Here is a 23,346-nt window from a genome sequence, read left to right on the forward strand (position 1 = left end):
TGTTATGAAACCCCAGTTTCTCAGTTGGTCATTCAGTGCTTTAGTACATGGACCAGGTGCTCTCAGTCAAAGGGTGTGCAGTCTTGCTGGTGATTGGTGTTAAATGTCACAGTCAATGAGCGCTGACTCTTTCAGAGAGTTGGTAATGAAATTCAGGGCTTTTTTGTCACGCCTAGTGGGGTCCCAATGCTCTGAATAGTCCAGTGCTGCTCAGAATGAGGCCTTATGCTCTGTAGACTGGAGCCAAGCGAAAGCCACCGGCCCTGGGAAAGGCCCAAACTCGGGTTGCCTTGGCAACCTGCGGATGTGGCGCATGAAATAGTGCCGTCTGCGAATCGCTAACAAAGCGTGGCAGCATCCTTCCCTCCTTCACGTGCTGAAGCTCTAATCCTGTGACTGCTCTGTTTCTCTCTTGCTCACGTGCTCTCTCTCTCTATTTCTCTCTTTCTCTTTTGCTTGTGCTCTCTCCTATTAGTACCGAAATAAGCAAAGCTCAAAGAGCCCTTTGCTCTTTCTCCAGGGTTTACAGCAGAAGTTTGTCCCCTGTGGGCTTCAGACATTTTTACCACTGCTGTGGCAGAAAATGCAGGGCCAGCTGTGTGGAGGGACTGGAATGTAGCCCCACAGAAAGGGCTTTGTAGAGCAAGGGGCATCGCAGCCCAGCTCAGCCGTGATGGCTTTCAGGGAGAAAGTGTAAATGCACTCTAGTGGTTTAGTAGTCTGGGAGCTTATGGGGCATGCTGCTGTTTGATAGCTCTTTCCTTGTTAACTTGTGTTATTCACACATTGAAAGTGCTTATCTGGTGCTGGACCTCAACTAGCAAGGCTAAATGTTATTGTTGTATTTACGAGCTGTGCTCAGTGATATTTTATGCGAGGATGTTTTTGTTTGTGTGGCATAGGGATGTAAATGTTTGGCCAATTAACAGTTAACCATGAAGTGTTAAAACAGTGCTGCCTTCATTTAAATGTTAATTTGATTTTATTTTGCCTCCAATTATCAGCAGTTCTTGTGTAACTGGAAGGCTTATATTTGACTTGAGGATTGTTTTGAGTGGTTCTTTAAGAGAGCCAATAGGCAATTGCTCCCAACTTATAGGACTAATACAAAAGCGCAGTGCCTAAAATAGTATTAAAAAAAATCAACGGCAATATGAAAGTAAACATCATCGAGCATATTAAACTTTGCAGTTGTCAGCCCCCTGCTGGTTTTTATATATTGTGTTCAAATGTGTCTATATGATGTGTCGACTACAAATGATATTTTGATGCTTACATTCATCAGGTTTGTTAATGATTTTTTAACTGTGAATTGATCAAAATAATCTACCACAATTTGCATCCCTAATGTAAGTGATGTCTAAGGAATCTGGAAGCAGTCCTGTTAGACTGACAGCCTGGAATTTCTCTGATGTTCTTCAGACCCACCCTAATTACACATGGTCCGTCAGAATCCTACGCCTTCAGGAAAGCTCTGTGAAGTGAAAAATGCACTGAAGGAAAAGCTGTTGTTTTCACCTTTTCCAGCCAATTTAAACAGTTGATTTTTGTTTTTTTCAAACACTTTTCTGCTCATGCTGCAGAAAGGAAACCCGCTACACACACACACACACACATCCAGCAAAAATCTGTATGTTAAGGGCCCTCTCTGTGTTAATAAAATAATGGAGCCTTTTGCTTTGCTTTGGACTCCTAGCATTTGCTTTTCATTTCTATCACAAGGTTTGGATGTTGACCAATCATTAATCATCTGGAGAGGGTGCATCCAGTGAGAAAGGTGCAGGACTGAGTGTGGGGGTAGGAGTTGTGCATGAGTGCTTTATCTACTGGCTGGCCCAGCTGTCTCATTTGGGTTTTGTTTGGTTATCTCGGCTCTTTCTCCACAGGAGGAAGGTTTCACTTTGTTTGCAGGCCAAGTGTGCTCTGCGTGTGCGGGTAATTGGTAGGTAAGAGTAATGGATTGTGGCATGGAGAAGAGTGGACGCGCAGGCAGGTTTGTGTATTGTAGTGAGATGAAAGAGAACCAGCTGAACTCCAAAGTAGACCCATGACTGCAGAGTTGAACTTGAGTAGGAAGACTAACCCTGTTATTCTGAACTTTTAGCTGAAGTCTAATTCTACAAAACTCCTACCATGACCTTGTTAAAGGTAAAGCAAGGCTTTGATAAAGCATTTTGTTCCTTGCTGTGGCTCAAAGATTAAACTCTGTTGTGCAACTATATGTAATTATGTCTTTATTTTGCTTTATGGGGCAGTATGCTGGTGCTTCAGTTTGTTTCTGCAACACAGATCCAGGGTCCTGGGATTGTGGATTCAATCCTCATTTTGGGTCACTGTCTGCAAGGAATTTTCTGTGTTCTCTCTCTGTCTGTGTGGGGTTCCTCAGGGTGCTCTGGTTTCCTTCCACAATCCAAAAACACATATTGGAACCCTGAACAGGATGAAGCAGTTACAGAACATAAATGAATGAATGGATTCTATTTCATGTAAATTTACTTTAAAGGGAGGTTTCTAAAATGTTCTCAATATTTTCTGGACAGGGTCAAACCAAGTTGTCTCTGTATTACCTATTGTCCTCTGTATTACTTATTGAATAAATAAATAGGAAGCCTATAAAAAGACACTTTAAAGAATCACATCCATAAGATGCTTCTGGAGAGACCCATGCATTTGCCAAAAAAGTCTGCTGGCTCATAACAAGGATAAACTGTAATCTACACAAACATATTTCATTGAGTAAATGAGTTTAATGGCATAATCTTGACAGCTCTCCTTTCCAGTCTGATCCAGTGCTGAGCCATGTGTTCCAGAATGGCATATAAAGCAGGCAAATAATGAGCTTTTTGTGTTGGTGCACTCAAGTTTACTGTCTTTTCTACCCAAATCTCTGCAGGAGCTCCTGCACTGAGGCAGCTAAGAAGGGGTGACAGACAGTGGCTCTTTCAATTTTTTACACCTGGTCAGGACAGATCAGATCAGACTCATTCTGCCCAATCACGTTTCATCCCCTATGGTCTGTCCACAGGAGGGCTGCTTCAGAGAGCTGCCTCTGATTTCAGTGCTTACTCATGCTTCCAAATAAAATCAGTGGAGAACAGTAGATTTACACAGAAATGTGATGTTGTTGGAGAATATGTTGAGTGGAGAATATGCAAATTGTTAGGATGGTCATGAAGCCTGAAGCTAGAAACAAACACGCACTCGTGCACAGAAGCACACTGGTCAGGTTTTCAACAGGAACAGGTAGATGAGCTGTCATGGCAACAGAGGACTGGCAGTGGGGAAAATACATCCAGCGTGAAATCCTATGCCCTTATCAACAGACACACTCAAGAATACACAACAACAACTCCAGCTCTAACATGATGTCTCATGTCATCAAAACTTTAAGTCCATGACTATCAGCAGTCCACCCTCATGAGCAGGAGCTACACTATGATATACTATAGATTTAACACCATAAATCTGATCTCTCACACCTCTGATCCACACTGCGAATATTTTTACTGACTATATTTTTCAGCATTCGTTTATGGACAACATGAGTTGATGGTATCTTATTGTTCATGTGATTTGCTCCTTGTTTCAGGTGGAAGTTCAGTCACTGTCACATTAATTCATTCCTTAACCGCTTATCCAATTCAGGGTCATGATGGGTCCGGAGCCCACCCAGAATCACTGGGTGCAAGGCAGGAACACACACTAGACGTGGTGCCAGTCCTTTGCAGGGCCACACACATTCACACATTTACACACACACTTAAGTCACCAACCCACCTTCCATCGTGTGTTTTTGGACAGAGGAAAACGGAACACCCAGAGGACACCCACGCGGACACAGGGCGAACACCCCAAACTCCTCACAGACAGTCACCTGGAGCAGGGTTCAAACCCACAACATCCAGGTCCCTGGAGCTGTGTGACTATTAATATTTGGACTGGTATTTTTAAAGGAGACATATTATGGATGGAATCACCTTTGATATTTGGGTCTATGGAGCTCTCACAAAGCACCCAAAAACAACTCATTCAGATTTTTGTAGTCTTCCCAAGTCTGAAAAATTGGGATAAAATGAATAGTTTTGGTTACATAGATGGCAGGTGTTTCAAAATTGTCAATTTTTATGGGAGAGCAGAAAGATGAGGTTAAATTAACAAAACCAACATTGGTGTGAAAAAATGTTTACCAATTTAAATATGCTGATTTAAAAAATGACTAAAACCATAATTTCTGCTCCTTGCACCTCACTTCTGGGGCCCTTGCATTTTGAGTAAACAGGCTCTTTTTCAATAGCTGCAGAAACCAATCATTCTGAACAGGGCTGTTTAGAAAGGGGAAGAATGGTACTGTGCTTTATGATTCTTGTGGTATTTTGATCAAAGCATGTCTTGGATGTTTCATTAGGACTCCAGGGAGCTGTGTTAACTTGTGGGGGGGAAAGCAGTACTATATTTTAAGCTTTTATTTTTCAGAATAAAATAAAAAGCAGTCAGACTCTAAAGAACAAATAGTATTTTATTCTCATCTCATTGATGTTAATGCAACATCCTCCTTGCATGCAACTATTCACAAATTCCCACTCATTCTCATTTTCTCTCCCACTCTTCTTCCCATCTTTTTCTTTTCTGCTCAGTCCCTGCTCCATCATGTCTCAGTCCTTACTCGTCCTAAAAGAACAATCAGGATTTTGACACTGAATCCCTCGTCATATTTTGAGATCCTTCTCCTGGTTAGACTGCCCGTGACTGCACAGCCTTTGCTGGGTGAATACACTGATCCCTGATTTACGGATCATGACCTGAGCATTCAGGTACTACTTACGAATAGCTAGTGGCCATTGTATGTTGTCCAGAACTGATCTAAGCTTACCAGACATGATAATGCAAGAGAGTTCCTGTAGTATTTCACCTGCTCTCATAAGTGGAAAATTTGGATTGAGATCTGATGATATTACTGGTCACCCACCCTATCCCAGTGATACAGACTCTCCACACTTGTCATTCTGGAATGTGGGAATGTGAGTGTTGGTGTCTTCTCAGACTTTAAGCACAAACATGTTAATGTGGGCTAAAGTAATGGGTCATTTAGGTCAACCCATACCATCTGTGCGGAACAAAATATAGTTCTTATGGACTGTGCCTACATACACAAAGCAACAGTTAACGGAAGTCAGTGAACAATAAAATACACTCCATTAAATCATACAGTATAAAGTGTAATAAACAATGCACTCACCAAGTACTGAACAGCAGACAGTGGCTGCAAATAATGAGACAGAAGAAAGCACAGCCCACAGCAGCAATGACTGTTGTAGATGTATTATTCAACAGTCAAAACTATAAATATATATGTAGCAGAAGCTAACACTGTCAGGGCAGGGAATGTGTACATCAGTGCATATAAAATAAATAAGATGTCTTCTAATAAAATACTTGCATATATCTCTGTTTTAGAAAATGTTTTCAGTAACTCACAATTGACAGAAAAGTTACTACAATAAGAATCACAATACACAAGAGTCAAGTCAAAGTAAGCATAGATCAGCTGAACATCTGTCAGTGTGTTTAGGTAAATATGATATTCTGTGCTATACTGATTTAAAAAAACATGAATTGTGCTATCAAGTTGTACATTGTGGAGTATGTTTAAGTATGTAAATATATGGTACAATTTCTACTACTACTACTACTACTACACCTGCTGTCATGGTCACTGCCCCACAAACAAATCATGATGCTCCATTCAACCCACTATTTCACCTAAGCTTCAGCAATCAAAGATAATTGAAGTAAATTAGCACTTTTAGGCTGTGACTGCTTGGTATGAATGTCTAATTAAACATTGTAGGGTTTGCAACTTTTTTTATTTTTTATTTTTTTATTGGTTTATTTTAGGGATGAACTGCGTGTTGGGAGAAGATATATTAGATAACACATTTCCTAAATGTGTAGACATGTGGTACACTGTCGTAAATGTGTTTCCCTTGTTAATTTTCTCCTGAATGCTTTGGGGAACACACTTGCCGATTTGAACAGATTTTTCATTCCATCTGTTCCTCACATTTTTTCATATGCGTGGGTACCTGGTTTTCAGGTGTTTCTTTCTTAATTAAAACTTGACTACTACAGCTACTATGACAGCTACAACCAGTGTAAAGAAATATCCCAAAGGGTAAGGATTCTTTAGAGTGATGCCACAGGGAAATAGACTGGCTCCCTAAAGAAACTCCCCCCCGCCACACACACACACACACACACACACACATACATAATGCAAAAGCTCTTTACAGATGAATAGCTGGCCAGTGCTAATTATGTACAGATTCTCCTGTATATATCAATTTATGTCCAAATGTAAAATCTACCTGGATTAGTGTTATGTTGGAATTAACTGATTATTTCTACAAAACATTAAATGCTTTAAAATTTTATAAAACACTCACATTTTAATCTAGTCAGTCTAACATCAGTTATGTAATTCCAAAGTCTTTGTACATTACAACATGGTACTAATGAAAATTAATGTCCTAAAGCTGTTTGGGCCAAGAACCAGCCTTTGTGCTTTTTTTTTTGTTTTGTTTGGGGCGGCACGGTGGTGCAGCAGGTAGTGTCGCAGTCACACAGCTCCAGAGACCTGGAGGTTGTATGTTCGAGTCCTGCTCCGGGTGACTGTCTGTGAGGAGTTGTGTTTTTGGACTGTGGGAAGAAACCGGAGCACCCGGAGGAAACCCACACGGACAACACACCATGTTGGTAGGTGGATTGGCGACTCAAGTGTCCGTAGGTGTGTGAGTGTGTGTCGGCCTGTGAAGGACTGGTGCACCCTCCAGGGTGTATTCCCGCCTTGTGCTCAGTGATTCCGGGTAGGCTCTGGCCCCACAGTGACCCTGAATTGTATAAACGGTTACAGAATGAATTACTCTAATAATATAATAATGTTTTTTTGTATTTTGTTGTTTTTAAACAGGGGCTTTTGCAACATTTCAGTCAATAATAAATATGAACACAAGCATTATTTAATGTATGCTGTTTTGATCCTTGAAATAGAAATCCTTTCTATTTGGGGGTTAAATTGTGCTTTTGGGTGGTTTTGATTTTCTGATTTTCCTGTATGCCATAGTGAAGTACTTAAACTGATTGGAATAGGCAGCGGTCCAGCTATAGCCTGAGGAAATAGCAGCACTGTAATATGCGTGCAAACCCTCTCACACACCCATACAACAGTTGCCAGAGCCCAGCATGTCTCATGTATGTTTCTTTAACTCCAGTATCAGATGACCTTGTCCTTTCTTACTGTCACTTTGTGTTTGTGAAACATTGTGGAAATGTTCTCTGGTTAACTTATGTAGCTGATAGCCACACATTATTGCAATTCCACAGCTTGTCATCCAGTGTGGCTGGGTATGCACCATTCAGCTCAGCATTGTACAGGAATGGAGAAGAGAGCATCTGTAAATGAGTTGTCTTTTGTTTTTAAAAAGAGAAGCCACATGAGACATAGCCCAAAACAGGGCAACATTTCTGCCTGATTTGATTACAGTACTGAGTGTTTGGGTTATGCTTTTGAGGCAGCAAGCTAAAGGCTAGGCCCTGTCTCTCCCTCTGACTGACAACCACTCTGACAGTGGAGTGAGCAGGCTGTGGACGGCCAGAGCTTGAAAGCATCTTTACAGGCTGACTGATAATGTCAGCTGTCTTCTGCACATCAGAAAAGAATTCTCTCTCTCTTTCTTTCTTTCTCTCTCACTCTCTCTCTCTCTCTCTGTACTGTGTCTGTTATATAGATTTGAGGTTTTGTTGCCTTCTCAGCCATGGTGTCATCAGTTTGAGTGGACAAATCTGAGGTGGACGTGTTTAAGAAACATGAACTCATGTCTCTGACAGGGCAGGCATCATTCACTCAAAACCCTCATCGGAGCTGTTGTGCTAACAGGAGGAAATAGTGCTGCACTGATCTGGGAATTCTAGGCAGTTGCAAACAGGAATGTTGGCCAGCATTTTTCATGTAGATGCAACAGCATAATTCTAAGATGTAGAAATGAAGACTAGTTTCACCTGGTTAACTATTATAAATGCATGTAATGGTCATGTATAAAAGGTTACAAATGGATCATCTCTTGTCAAAAGCTGTTTTTCTTGCTCTTTAAGTATATTTTTATTGTGTAATGGAAAATTATAATGTGGGGGATTTTTGAGTAGGAAGGTCTCCTGAGCCTTTATAGGAGCTCCTCCTATCCTGGGCCTGCACTGAGGCTGACTCTTGGGCAGGACATGGTCCGTGACCATGACGACCCTTCCTGGGTGTGTTTGTGTGTGAATGAATATGTGCAGCTGTCGGGGTGGAGTGCTACTGAGGTTTCTTCCGCTCGCTCTTCTCATTCTCTGTCTCTTGGTTTCTTTCTGCCCTCCAAGTTGTAAGACTTAGTAATAAGATTAGAAAGGCTTTTGAATATATCATTTGTCTCAGCTTTCAGTAGCAGGCTTTAATGACTCCTCATGGATTTTCCTTTTTCCTGTTTCTCACAACTTTAGGCTCATTAATAGGAGTATCACTCTTCGTGTATGGGGGAGTAAGGAAGGGCCTCGCTGTATTTAATAAAAATGTGCACTTGTGTATGAGATAGATAAAGTATAAACCTCTGCATCTGAGGTTGTCACAGTGTTCCACCTTAGCCCAGATGTTGGTCAGGCATGTTACTGATCCCTGCCCTTTACTTATTAGAGTTTTTCCCCCTTTGCCATCATTTAACCATATTAGAAGAAATTATTAGAAACCTCCTGCTTCTTTCAGAACCTCAGAAAGCCACACTAAGCCTTTTATCTTGGCCTTGCTCTGCATCTCGAAATGCTTAAGGCAGTTGCTTATGATATTAAAAGCACATGACCCTGTTCAACCATTGATTGGTGTTAGCAATGCTATTAGCATCAAACATTGCTAATTGCCATATGGTTGGGAGGGAATATCTGTGAAAAGAGTTGGAGGAAGAGAGGGAGGTTGCTCAGTGGATCCGTGTGTGATAGTGCTGGAGGACGTTCTACTTTGTGGGGTATTTTTAGCGTAAAAGGAGCTGTTTTTTCCCCCCCTCTGTTCCCTGAGACAAGGGCAGGATTTATCATTCCTGTCAGCCAGCCAGGCCTGACACTAGAGCGACCCCATACAACCCACAGGGTTATCAGAGGTACTTCACAAAAGCGTGGCCATTGCCATTTGTTTCTGTGTTTCTCTGTTTCTCTCTGTCTCTCTCTTTCTCACCCTGTGTAGTAGAGATATTCATTTAACCTCTATTTTCAGAAAAAAATGCCATTCACTGGTAATCCATTAGCAGAGAGAGAGAGAGATATCTGAGCTTTCTGATGAAGTATAGATGGACAAGAAGAGTGTTTGCCATGTTGGATGTCTAAAAGTATATAGAGACCCTTTTATATGCATCCATTCTGGTCTCAAGTTTTTAATTTTGCATGCAGTTTGTGTCGTTTCCTTAGTAGAGCATAAAATGATGTTAGACACTCACTGCCAAGCATAGGCTGGATAAGTACAAAGCTCAGTACCATAGCTCACTGCCATCCCGTCTTTACAGAAACATTCTAATAGAGCAAGATTCCTGTTGATGTACTTAATTTCAGTATTCGATGGCCTAGTGTTCACAGGCTATTTGCCAAATTGTTTGTGAACATCCTGCTTTAAATAATTTCCCAAGAATTCTAATGTTTTTGAATTTAGTTTAGCAAACTAATTAAAACTGACCCTACCATTGTTGTTGGGCAACATTATTGTTTATTATGTCTGTGTTTCATTGGCAGAGGCCTTTTCACAATCATATGAAACTAATATTCATGAGCATGCACTATATTGATTCTTAAGAGGCTGCTTATTCTGATACACCAGTGGTTCTCAAACTTTTTAGACAAGCTAGCACCCATTATCAAACCAAGCCTCCAAGTACCCCCTATGACTTTTAACCACAGAAACACATGCACACCTGCTTGCTTTTTATTTAGTTGAAATTTGCATACTTATCACAAATATATCTAAAATAATTGGCAAATATTATTGAGAGAATACAAATAACTAAAAAATGTTTTTCTCTATTTAGTCCTTCTGGGCTCTGGAGTATTTCCCGGGCTTGGTCTCGGCTTGTTTTTCTCATTTTTGCTCTGCCCTTTTTTATAATAAAATCCAAATTGCTCACCTCTGTCTCTAGCCTTTGCTTACATCCAGTAACCAACTGAAACTGGGCTTTCTTTACACGGATTTCTCAAAAACCAGGGGATTGCGTTCCATCCCTCGAGAAAAAAAAAAAAAAAAAAGCAGAGGAACGCTGTCTCTCTCCCCTTCCCTTACAGACGTAATCAATTGAGGTGTATTTTTCTGCAACACAAATTAATTTCATTAGGGCATAATTAAATTAAATTAAATTAAAACTGTTAAACAGTAATTTACACATTAAAAAGTAATGAATAAATTCCTTAATTAAGTAGTAGATTTTTCAAGGTCATTTGGCCTAACACCTCTTGCTGCTTCATGTACCACAGTTTGAGATCCACTGTGATACACTGTTTAAAACTTCATTGTGGAACACACAGATTCTCAGAGTAGTGCAGGGACATAGTGTAGTGTAGTGGATGTATTGTAGTTTCATTTGTATTGTTACAGTATAATTTTCCTGCAACATCTCATCATTGATATTCATTTGAGGATTGTTTAATTTAGTCAAGGGTACACTGAAGACATAAAGAAATTAGCATGCAGATCATATGGACAAGTAATGAACATGCTACAAGTTGCCTGTAAGGAAATCTCCAGGGATTGTTATCCATAGGTCTGTGATCATTTGGCAGCTTCTTGGTGAAAATGAGACTGGAATACCTGCAGTTCCCAGTGAAATCTCACAGCTTCTGTCATTACAAGATGAGAATTCATGCAGGATATCTGTGCTTTGAGCACAGTATTAGGAGGAAAGCTATGAAAAATGTGTAAATGTATCTTCTGTGTTCTAACATACTCAGCTGGTGCCCTGGTTAGCCCTCAAACCCCTCAAACGGTCCCAATTCTACCTCCCATTTAGTTACCTCCTCCAGTGTTGGTGTGATGATTTACCTGTTTTACACTTTGTAAAGATATGCAAATGTTGTAAATTATAAATGTAAATTTTGATATGGGCAGGGGCGGCACAGTGGTGCAACAGGTAATTTCTCACAGCTCCAGGGACCTGGAGGTTGTGGGTTCGATTCCCGCTCTGAATGACTGTCTGTGAGAAGTTTGGTTTGTTCTCTCCGTGTTCGTGTGGGTTTCCTCCGGGTGCTCCGGTTTCCTCCCACAGTCCAAAAACACACGTTGGTAGGTGGATTGGTGACTCAAAAGTGTCCGTAGGTGTGAGTGAATGTGTGTGTGTGTGTTGCCCTGTGAGGGACTGGCGCCCCCTCCAGGGTGTATTCCTGCCTTGCGCCCAGTGATTCCAGGAGGGCTCTGGACCCACCGTGACCCTGAACAGGATAAAGGTTACAGATAATGAAGGAATGAATGATATGGGCAGATTAGACAAATATTGCCTAATCATTATAAACGTATTGGCTCTTTTATTCTGTTCTTGTATTTGCAGGCACAAATTAGCAAAAATCATTCTGTATGCTTTATTCATACAGTGTAAGGTAGTGGGTGTCTCAGAATAATGGTGGAGAATATAGTAAAGCAGACAACATGGGTTTCTTCTGATTATGGAAAAAAATGGTTTGTTACATTGCGTCTTATTAACCATCTAATTACAGGTACATTTTGATGTTTTCGTCCTCAAATCTTTGGCTTGCTTTGGGTTTGTGACCTAAAAGTTCAGAATGCTCATAAATTGTAAATATTCTGAGAAATAGCACATATAGTGGATTTAGTGATTTGCTGAGTAGCTTGTGGATCATCTCTATTTTAGTGCCTTGCAATATATATATTTTCTTATTAAGCCTACCCTTGTTATATAACACCAATATTTACAATGGTTTTCTAAATTCAAAGTAATTTATTTAACTTAATTTGAGCTTTTAAAACATAAAAAAAATGTAATTTAGTCAAAATCAATATGAAAAATGCATGTTGGATCAGTATAAAAAAGGCATTGTAGATGTACAGGAATTATGATTAAATACAATGAAGAAAAAATTGAAGCAAAATGTTGAAATTGTCATCTAAGTGCTTTTAAAATGACATTCTGTTCATTCGGTAGTATATTCTACATCCCTGAAAGTCCTTGAGTGTCCCTTTTTCCCATCTTCTCACTGCTGCTGTGTAGAAGCTATGAAATCGATATTTTATGGTATTTCTGAAAGCATCTTGCTTTAGCTGTAGTGTTAGCTTGTGAACAGCTTTGTCTAGAAGGCTGAATTCACTGGACTGCTGGCTGCTCCTGAGCTAATACTGGTGGAGTAGCTCGTTTATACAGAGAGGAGACTGAGAAATACCTCACTGGATAACACAGTTTAACTTAGGGCTGAACAGCTTGACTGAAATATCTAATAGCTATTTCTTTGACCAATGTTGTGACTGCAGTTTAAATGTGAGCATTTCAGTAAGTGGGGCCTTTTGGACAAGTATATTCGTTTATTCTTGGGGCTTATGTAAAGCTGTCATTCATGTTTGGTGGAGACATCACAACACATGGATTTTTTTAATATTATTATATATTATAGCTCTGTTATTGGATTGAATTTCCACATTTAAAACATCAGTGGGATGGTGATATAGCTTATATTTAGGGTTGTAGATCTTGTGATTTAATTATTATATTTTGTTTAAAAAAAAAGATGAAATTTCTCTTTAAATTCCGTACAGGACGCTTAAATATTTCTCTCACTACAGACAGATGAGGAGCCTGTGTATAAGATTTATAGTTGTACATGTAAGGTGCTGTAAGCTTATGGGCAGCCATTCATTATGAGCATGATCTTTAAACACACACAGCATGTTTCCATAACTTATTAACCCATCAGCCCATGCATGAACATCCTGAAGATGAGCAGTCTCTTGGCTCACTTTTTTTTCTTCTTCTTTTTTTTTTTAATAATGTCGTGCTTAAATTTCATCTTGTAGTGAGCGAGTGAGGACGAACCATGATTACTGTGATCTATCCTTGCCTTCTTCCATCCTGCCATACACGACCTGTAATAAAATAGAGGGCCGATCATTTCTTCGTAAGTTGACGACATAAATCAGACATGGCTCTTTATTGTTGATGTATTTATGAAAAGTGATTAATTCTAGCCCAGCTCCAAGCTGTTTTTAGAGCCACCTGATTTAAAGCTTTTCAATTAAGGCTGCAAATACCTGAACTGATGTCTTAAAGGCTATTAAATGTGGAAAAAATACTGTTAGGTGCTGGAAATGTGGGGAGATGAACATCCTTTTTTATCTTTGCTGTAATGTGCTGGTTTCCCCAGACCTGTGAGCTGAACCAACTCTTGTAGCTTAAATCCCCTTTTGCATTTTTTTAAGCTCAGTTGCCTCTCCAATTTTAGAAATGGCCAGTTCCTCTTACTCCAGACACATGCTATGGGATGGTGAAGGCTGCAGCATTCTTCCTCCAAGAAACATCACCCTCACAATGTCACTGCACAGCTCAAAACCTTTTGGAGTAAACACTTTGAGCTTTGGCCTATGCTGTGGACTACAGCCTTGATATGCCTAGGCTGGGAATAATAGCCTATCTCGTTACTTACGTTCCAGTTCGTAGCAATATGTGACTGAAAACCTCACATTTATCCTCTGGGATTAATGAAATTGATGCGGTTCATACAGGGATTAATAAATTTGACCTTCTATATATACTCTCCTTGTATAAATCACAGAAGAGCTCAGGAGCATGCTTTTCAAAGAGGGGATTTTGCTGCTTAAGAAGTGAGCTATGGGAGTAGATGACCAGATAAGTGGCCTAAGAGCAGGAAATTGCATGGATGAGCCCTGTAATGAGCCGCTTTGCTCCTGTTTACGCGGGTGCTGCTCGGCAGTGGCCCTCACTGAGTTATTCTTATTAATATTTCGGACTTTTAAGATCTCTGCCCGTGTCTGCTGATGGCTGAGTGGGATTTGTCAGAAGCTACTAGTAAGAGAGGCCTGTTGCAGATTAGCTGGTGGTAATGATGCGGAAAATAAAGGAACACTGCAGTAAACCCTTGTACAATGTTAATCTTTGTCTTTCCTTTCTTTCTTTGATCTCCCTTTTCTCTCACTTCTTACTTTATCTTTCTATGAGAACTGAGGCTAGATTAATTCTCTTATTCTCCTTATGACTCTATTTAATTTGCATACGATTACATGACAATTATTATGTAAAATTATGTGGCAGCTCTGGCTTATTAAATTTATTTGTGATTCAAGCACCACCCAGGAGGTATTTACGTACTCTAAAGATTAGCCCATCTGTGTACACCATGACCCTTTTCTTGTCTGAAATCATATTAAGGGTTATTAAAACCTCATGAGTATGTGGCTGGAATGTTAATCCAAGTATTAGACTGATCTCTGCTCCTTCGCTAAGAAAGAATATCGCAGACACTCTGGAGGGAAGCATTTGGTTCATGGTACATGTCGCCTCTATAAACTAATGCGGTAATTTTTTGGTCTTAATGAAAAGAAGCCTGCAGCAAACTGATTGTGACTGTGTTTGACAGTGTCTTTAAACAGTGGCCTAGTTAATATGCTTATGTTGCTTCGTGTTTATCAGCTTTCATTTAGTGCTATTGACATATATGGATCATCTGTTTCTTTTAACATATGAGTTGGTTTGGTTAGGACAAGATTCTATTGATCTTTGAAAATAAATAATAAAGTCAATAAGATCAGTGTGATTTGTTGTGAAATGTCTGTTCTAGAGAAAAAAGATTAGTTTGCAGTGGTGGTAGGAGATAGTACATATGAAGCATGTAAAGCAGGGGTCATCAAATGTTTTAATCAAACAGCCAGACTGCAGCAAAAGAAGAAGTGAAAATATTTTGAAAATATACAGTCACTGTGGAGTACACTTTCTCATCGATATCGAGTTTTATGGTGCTCATATATGAGCGCACTGGGGAAACTTCTTGCTGAAAAGTGCAGATATTAAATCTCCAAAACAGCTGGATTGAAATGGCCCTAAAGCACAATTGTAGCTGGTGGCACTGTCCCTTAATCAATATGGGATGTGGATGGCGTCTCTCACGCGGCCGCATGTTTACAGCGCTTTGTCTCGTTACAGCCATAGTCTCTCTCATGTTAGGGAGAAACAACAAAATCAATCCTGTTAGGGCTGTGGGTTCAAGAGGCGGGACATGCAGAGATGAGATATGTAGAGAACGATATGTTAGCTTATTTGTACCACATTGACTAGACACTGACGGTACGCTGTATTGTAATTTTCATCCCAAATGATTGCTAATGACAATTCAGTAGTGGCTGTATTGGTATAGAGACATACCCATCTCTTTCCAACTCTACACCCATGGCTAGACAACATGCTTTGCTGTTCACCCATCAAATGAAAGCAGTGGGCCGTTTGAAGAACCCTGATATAAAGTTTTGAAAAATACTTCACATATCATTTTTATATTAAATTGTCACCTATTTATAACCCATTGCCTGTGGTATTTTAAGTTGTTTTGTAGGATTTTTGTTTAAATGTAATTAAAACACATCTTTTTGGATTTACTGCCATTTTACTGATATCTCAGAACACACATGGTGATTTGCATTCATAAATAATATTTAAAATATTCACTACCCCAATACAGCTCATCGCTGTTGCAAGTAAATCAACATCAGGAGGTTTCTCTTCAATGCATCACATGGTTTTCATTTACATCAACAGTTGGGTTCTGAAAAAACTTTGAAAAACCAGTGGAATTCACCTTTAAAGCTGTAGGAAATGTCCAATAAGTCTCTAGACTAAGGTTCGGGTAGAATGTATTCACATGTAATGGATGGACACGGAATCACTGTCACTTCCTTCTCCATTAAGATATTTTATTGTTGTAACAGACTACTTCAAACTGCTGTAGAGGACCTGAAAAACAAAGCTGGAGCTGGTTTAGCATTCTGTGCTGAGCTGATTTGACAGTTGCAGATTGGTGTTTTACTGCCATCCTGAAGTCATCACTGCTAGGTCTCTCTCTGAGCTCACAGCTGTAGAGTGGTGTTCTTAGATCACAGCTGGACATCCTGGAGTTTGTCCTCCTAATGTTGCCCCAAATTCTTGTGCTGGTTCTGAGTGAAAGTCTTTCAGAACCATGCTCCATGTGACCTGACCTGTGGATAATGTTATAGAACCACTGAAAGAAAGCACTGAAAATGTTGATTGTTGTGGTGTGTTTTAGGGGAAATTTAGACTCATGTCAAATTAAAGTAAAAAGGTTGATAATAAGGGTTTGAGTCAACATAATCCAGAACATAGAACAGCTTCAGCATGCCTTGGTGTCCAAAGCTGTACTGGAGGGACGTTATGCCATCATTTGTTGTTTTGGATGGTGGTGAAAAGTGCTTCATTCTCTATATATGTACATTCATATTGAGATCTGATGGCTATGGCTGGGATGCCATAGCAAGTGATTAACAATTTTAATTCTCTTTAAATACAGTAACCTCATGGCCCAGCAATGAGGACACTGTCATCGTGAAGGAGATTACTCCTGTCAGGTCTAGCCATTTAACTTTTAAGGGGCATGTTGATCCAAACAGCACCACGGTAATCATTGTAGGATGTTACTTGCTGATGTCATGCAGTTTGCCTGCCTGGAAACATCTTAGCATCTTATTGTTTTGCTAACGTATTCACCCTTATGTTCATCTAACCTCTGTCTGCCTGCAAGTCGGCCTGTGTTTGGCGCAGATTGTTTCACCTGAATCTCAGAAAATACAAAGCGTTCTCTGCTTCTTACACAAACACATACAAACACTCACTTCATAAGGAGGCTCTAGGGCTGTGCCCTCTGCTATTGTTTTTGTTGCGAATCACCACACATCAATCCCTTCCAGATGGCCCCTGCTTTTTACCCAGCCCAATTGAATTGTCCTTGTTTACGGCAGCAGCCTCCCAAAGCAAGTTTTCATATGCTGTGGTCTTCATCTGAAAACCTTCCCTTAATGTTTATTTTCAGCTAGATGTATCAACATAACTTAATATAACTTCGGCTGTGGAGGGAGTCTTTGCGTTGGTTAAGCAGCATGCCCTAGAGATCTACTTTAATGCACAACTTTGAGAGTGGAGATGTGTTTTTGTGATTGTGTGGATGTCTCTGATGTCATGGATTACCTGCTACATTTAATTTGTGCTCAGTTTCTTGGGCAAACAGCATCCATTGGAACACCTTACAGGTTCTATATGAACTACAGCACCATTCAGTCTGAAACATTTATATGTTGTGCTGTGCCTTGTGTGCAGACGTTTGCAGCCACCCCTTGTTTGAGAATCCAGTTTCTCTCAAGTGCACTTGTTGTGGGACAGAAATTCAGTTTTCCAAGCACAAATTGGATAATCTCCATAAAAATGCATGAAATGGGATGAAGCTGCATACGAGCCTAAGGTCAACCTGCACATATCTGCTTCAAAGCAGCTTGATATCCATTATTGCATATGTATATCCTTCAGTGTTGGGAGCTTTATGAAACATTGATTGATTACGTGAAACATTGAGTAGGTAGTTAAGGTTTGGTTTAGGGTTACAGGTAAAGCAAAGAAGGCCTGACCATTGTAGCAGACATTCAAATTTGGTAGACGTTTGTCTAATGGAAAAAGGCAGCCTACTATAAATTTATAGCAGTGTAAAATGTTCAGAATCAGTTTTCACACAGTGTATAGGATTTAGAGTACTGGTTAAGAATCCACAGACAGTGCAGGAATGTCTCCAGCTTGCCTGAAAGCATTTCAGAAGACAGGGAGGTAGAAGGGGGCAGCATTCCCTCAGTGCCTTCCTCTTAAGCTCAAACTGTGTGAGGGGCATCAAAGGGAACATTCAGCACTTCTCCTTAACCCTCTCTCCTACATACAACAGACATCACATCTGAACTGTGTTTGCATTTGTGTGTGTGCCTGTCTAACTCTGTTGGAAAACCACAGTAAATTACCTTAACCTACTTTGTGAAAAGTTCTTTTTATTCAACTAAAAAGGTGATTCCAAACTTGTGGATTTGAGTTACTGGAATACTGCTGGGGCATGGTTACCTTAAACTCAAATGCAGCTGCTTCAGTGTTTCATTGTTTCATTGTATGTCATGATTTTCTGTGGGGATTGTACAAGTTGTCAGTTCACAATTGAAGGTCTTTAATTAATTAATCGTGATGTCTCCAAAAAAATACTGTTTGTGTTTTCCTGGTAAGGTATAAAAACATATGTTTGTGTGTGTGTATAAAAGGACAGTAGGAAAGGGCACTGAATGGAGACAGTGAGGCAGTGGGGTGGCCCATGTACTAATCCTGTGTCAGAGAAGATTATTCGCATCCCTCTCCTCCTCTGTCAAATCACCTCCCGTCCTAGAGGAACATGTCAGATAGACATTACTCACTTCAAACGAAGCATTATGTTACACTGAGCCGTTTTATCCACTCACATCCTGAGCCTTCTTTTTTTCTGGAAACAGACTAGAGTTAGAGATTTCTTACCTGAGCTGAAGGACTTTAAGGCAAGTTTATTTGACAATATTTGTTTTTCTGTTTCTTCAAAGCCCTTGTTGATCAGCAATCAGCAATCCAACATTGGCACTGCAGCACTGACTACATAATGTGACTATGAATAAGAGCCGTACTCATGGGATACCCATGAGTACTTTGAGAATGTGTCACATTGAGACTTTTTTAAAGGTTGCATTACTATTGATATTCCACAGAGGATTAGTGAGGTTATGCTGAACCCCTCTTTGGCAATTGTTTTTTTTTCTTACTCTTTAAAGGGCATAAGTGCACTTTTAATCTTGTGAAAATACTAAAGGAGGCACAGTAACAGGACGTAACAGATACTGTAAGCTTCAACAAAGCTTTACTCAGAATCTCTTATCTCACTTCAACTGCTAACAGTGTTAAAATCCAAGCAGGAGTTCAACTAAATATTTGTTAACACACCAGGCTCACGTTGATCTTACAGCTGCAGATCTGTCAACTGATTCACAGTGCAATAATTTTGCTTGCTTGTATTTTCTCTACGGATGACATGATCAAGTTCTTTTTGGTTTTTTTTTTTTGCCTTTCACCCGATCCAAGTCATTTTAATACTAAGCATCTTCCGATGTTGAGGCTCAAACTGACACTGCTAATTTCATATATAGCATTGTTGCAACTGTGACCCTGAACAGGAAAAGCGGTTCAAGAAAATGAAATGAATGAATGAATGCTATTGCCCAATGCACACTTCCAGGTACATACGTTATTAAAATTAGTCCAATGTATATGTTTGACCAGTGAATTCTATTGCAGTGCATTAAGAAAAATCCTTTTAAAACTAGAAACAATTCACAATAACACTTTGAAGTAGGGTTGGGCGGTATAATGGTAATACGGCTGTATTTTAATAACTAGGTTTGTAAAATGTGGACAGTAGCTCAGAATGAGAATGGTATTTATGAAATATGTGGTGTGTCAAATGTCTGTTCTGTGTCTTTAAGTACAAGGCCATGTGCATGTGCAGGGTGAGGGTGCTGTGGGAGCTCGCTGACTGCTGATGTCACAGTCCGGAAATGTGTGGGCCAAAAAACACAAGCCCAGTAGCCCAGCACATTTGTGAGTTTAGCACAGAGTTTGGTTTAAAAGAGAGAAGGAAGGAAGCTAAAAACATACAAAATGCTCCGAAAACACATTGGTTGACCTTTTGCTCACAGGCTTTACCCTCTAAATATGTGTGTTTTGAGGCTCTGTTCACTGGAAGATTGTCAGCTGTGGAGTGCTAAACCAAAAGTGCCTGTTAGCTCGCCAGCTATGATTCTAAACAGTGTAGAGTCTTATTTCCCTTATTTTTAAAACTTTTCTGTTCCTCCAGCACCAGGTGCTGAAATTTGCTCTGTCAGAAATGGTTTTTTTTTTTATCATCAACCCATGGTGTGCACTGTGGGGCTGTGCTGGGCTAAACTGCACAGCGCAAAACACTTCAAGCAACTTTGTACTCACAGATAAAGCTCATGCATTCGTTATGAGGTCCATTAAGGAAAATGTGGTGCCAAAGTAGTTCATCAATTGTTCTGTTCTTGGGGATAATTTTGAAACAAAATGATGGTCATTTAAATTTTATTTTATTTTATTTATTTATTTATTTATTTATTTTTATTAAATTGCAATTGTCTGCTACCAAGCAGTTAACATAAAATGACAAAAGAGAGAATGGGAGAATGGTTGAATTTTGAATTACTATTTTATGTGACACACACATGCTGTTTTGCATTCCCCTTTGTTTTGTTTTTTTTCTTTAATCTATATTCTCTGATTAGTTTCATCTGTTTGATCTTTACAGGTGCTTGTAGGTGCTTTTGTTTGAGCAGAGGTCAAGATGGTGGCCCTGTCACTGAAGATATGTGTGCGGCAGTGCAATGTAGTGAAGACCATGCAGTTTGAGCCGTCAACCCCAGTGTATGATGCCTGTCGCATCATCAGAGAGAGGGTTCCTGAAGCACAGACTGGACAAGGTAAGACTTTCGAGGGGAATATTTTAAGTCTGCAAAATAAAAAATGTATTATTGCATTTACTGGTTATTGTATTAGTCATTATTCTTCAGTAAGGCAGACAGGGTATGATGAGATAAATACTGACTCACAGGTGGCACAGGCAACTACATCCATTACACTAACACACTGCTACATTTTAGTTAAGAACTGCTAGTTATGTGTATTGAGAAAACGCATTGTAGTATCATGTACAATTTTTTGCCATATTATTGTCAAATCCAGTGTTCAGGCCCTTAGGATTTTATCTATTTATGTGCTACTCTATGTTCTGTCGAATGTTTTTAGTAATAGGTCACTGAACACACATTAGAGGCTGGAAGAACAAGACAGGATGTCAAAGATGCTCTTTCCACTGGTCTTGAGTTCTTTTAATCGATTTTTGCCTGTTTTAATAATTCACATTCAAAATATGCTTAAAGGAATATGCTAATCTGCAGTATGTCTATAAAAGTGTATTAAAGTTTAGTTTCTTTTTAAAGTTGCTGTTCGGTTTAGATTTCTGTCTAGGTCAGAGCAGTGGAGCTGATGGTCACAAGGGTGCTCTATAATTCTGGCTCAAAGTGAACTTGATGGATGAGAAGGCAGAAAACTAGCAGAGGAGATGAGAATCTGTGTCACCACCACATTAATTTTCTCTCTCGCTCTCTCTCCCGCTCCCTCTCCCTCCCCCCACTCATCAAAGTGTCTGAAAGTCAAACATTGGGGGTTCAGTGTTTATTGAGGTTTCCTAAGTCCAGGGCTGTGGGCTGTAATGTTGTCTCTGCAGGATGTTACGTTCAGGCATAAGCCGAAACCTCTCCACTCTGCGTACACTCATTAGACCCCAGTACAGATTTATACCACCCTGTGCTGCTTGGCCGGTGCAGTTGCCAACTCCTTGGGTTCTCCTTATGTATGCCACTAACACTCTCAGATAGGTGTCACCAGCCTCCAACAAAAACAATATTTAGAGTTTCAGAGATACTTTAATTTCATTCATTTTATCAATGAAACGTCTTTCTGTGTACCTTTGACTGTGTACCTTTAACTTTGACTGTTTCCAGCCACAAAGCTGGATGTTGTTCAACAAATATGAAAATAGAATTACATTTTGTGATTAGAATATTTGTAATGTTGGGTTACATAAGTAAATAAGCAGTTGCCAGGCACCACTTCCAACAGAGTGTTATTGTCTCTTCTTACCGAGGTTTATAACTGTTACTGATATTTTTCATCCCCCTTTATTTCAGCATCAGATTATGGCCTGTTTTTGTCAGATGACGACCCCAGGAAAGGAATCTGGTTAGAATCTGGACGTACACTGGATTACTACATGCTCAGGAATGGGGTAAAAACACAGACGGAATATACTGACATTAAATATGATCAGACATAGCTTATCGAAGTTCGACTTGGTCAGCATTGATTGAATCAAGGTATAATTGACCAGTATGTGTGTAATTGAGGAAGCTGCATATCATCTCTGTCAAAAGAAAAACATGTATCTTCATTTTTGTTGATTTTTAGTTTACTACATCATTTGAATACAGCAGTTGTCTCCACATTGTGTAAAAATGTTATAATGAATGGACAAATAGAAATGCTTAAAAAATACTTAATTAGTTTAATTAAATTAAAAAAAATAATTTAACATTCTTATATTGGCTTACAGTGAAAGTTGAGCAGTTGTTTTCCTGTAAAGTTACTATTTTTGGAGATTTTTCATTGGACAGTGATGATAGGTTCAGCATTGACTGTAAAATGTGCATATACAGGCAGTACTTTCTCCAGCTGTTTCATTATTCATTTATTTTGTCTTTAGCATATTGATGAAAATTTTGTCTGGTCAGGTATGTATCTGATTTGAGCAGAATGCTATAGCCATACGAACTGCTTGAGATTAAACCAAAATTATTTTGCGTAAGACTATTTTACTCCCTGTAAAAATATAAAAGGTAAAACCTGTAGTACTAAATTGATAAGTGGTTTACTTGGAATTTTGTTAACAGATTGATTGATTTGCTGCAGTCAAATGATTGCTTGTTTTAGTGATTTTCATTAATCAGGCACACAACAGTTTATGTCGTGATCTTGAGTATGTACCATTTGTTATTTCTAAACTACTTTGAGGAACAATGTCTCTAGCACTTGCATTAACATTTTCTTCTTCTTTGTATATTAGGATATTTTGGAGTACAAGAAGAAGCAAAGACCACAGAAGATTAAAATGCTTGATGGGGCCATTAAGACCATCATGGTGGATGACTCCAAAACAGTGGGGGAGCTGCTGGTCACTATCTGCAGTAGAATCGGTGTGTAACCCCACTCTGTGTTCTGCACTTATTCGTCTCCTACCAAGATCCTACCAACCTACAGCTGTTCATCTGTATTCTCTGTGTGTTCTGAATGTCTTTCTGCATGCTGTTAGAACAGAGAACCGAAGCTACTCCATATTCGATGGAGTGTTTTCTCATGAATTTCTAGTGTAGCCAGGTGTGTCTTAGGAAGGCAGAAAAACAGCTTGGCTTTAGTAATGCTCCATCACTCCAACCCCTCCTCTCTCACCACTGAGCAATAGATTTCAATTACAGTAGAGGTGGGCTGCAGTGAAGCTGGTTGTGTTATAGGGAGGGGAGAGGGCAGAACTTTAGCTGACATCTTTATCATGTTCTGTTTGTTTAAAGGCTTTATTCACCACTTGAGATCTCTT

The 23,346-nt window shown here is 39.6% G+C and overlaps 1 protein-coding gene across 1 annotated transcript in view; it reads left to right on the top strand.

Annotated features, from left to right (window-relative positions):
- The window catches only part of tln2b (talin 2b), a 126,083-nt gene that overhangs the window by 32,814 nt on the left and 69,923 nt on the right, over positions 1–23,346 (top strand). The window contains exons 3-5 of the mRNA XM_066667018.1: positions 20,446–20,617; positions 21,887–21,984; positions 22,819–22,948. Of these exons, the coding sequence (XP_066523115.1) occupies positions 20,482–20,617; positions 21,887–21,984; positions 22,819–22,948 (364 nt within the window). The 5' untranslated portion in view covers positions 20,446–20,481. The remainder of the gene's footprint in view (positions 1–20,445; positions 20,618–21,886; positions 21,985–22,818; positions 22,949–23,346) is intronic.

The sequence above is a fragment of the Hoplias malabaricus genome, chromosome 4 (assembly GCF_029633855.1).
Source record: "Hoplias malabaricus isolate fHopMal1 chromosome 4, fHopMal1.hap1, whole genome shotgun sequence".
NCBI lineage: Eukaryota > Metazoa > Chordata > Actinopteri > Characiformes > Erythrinidae > Hoplias > Hoplias malabaricus.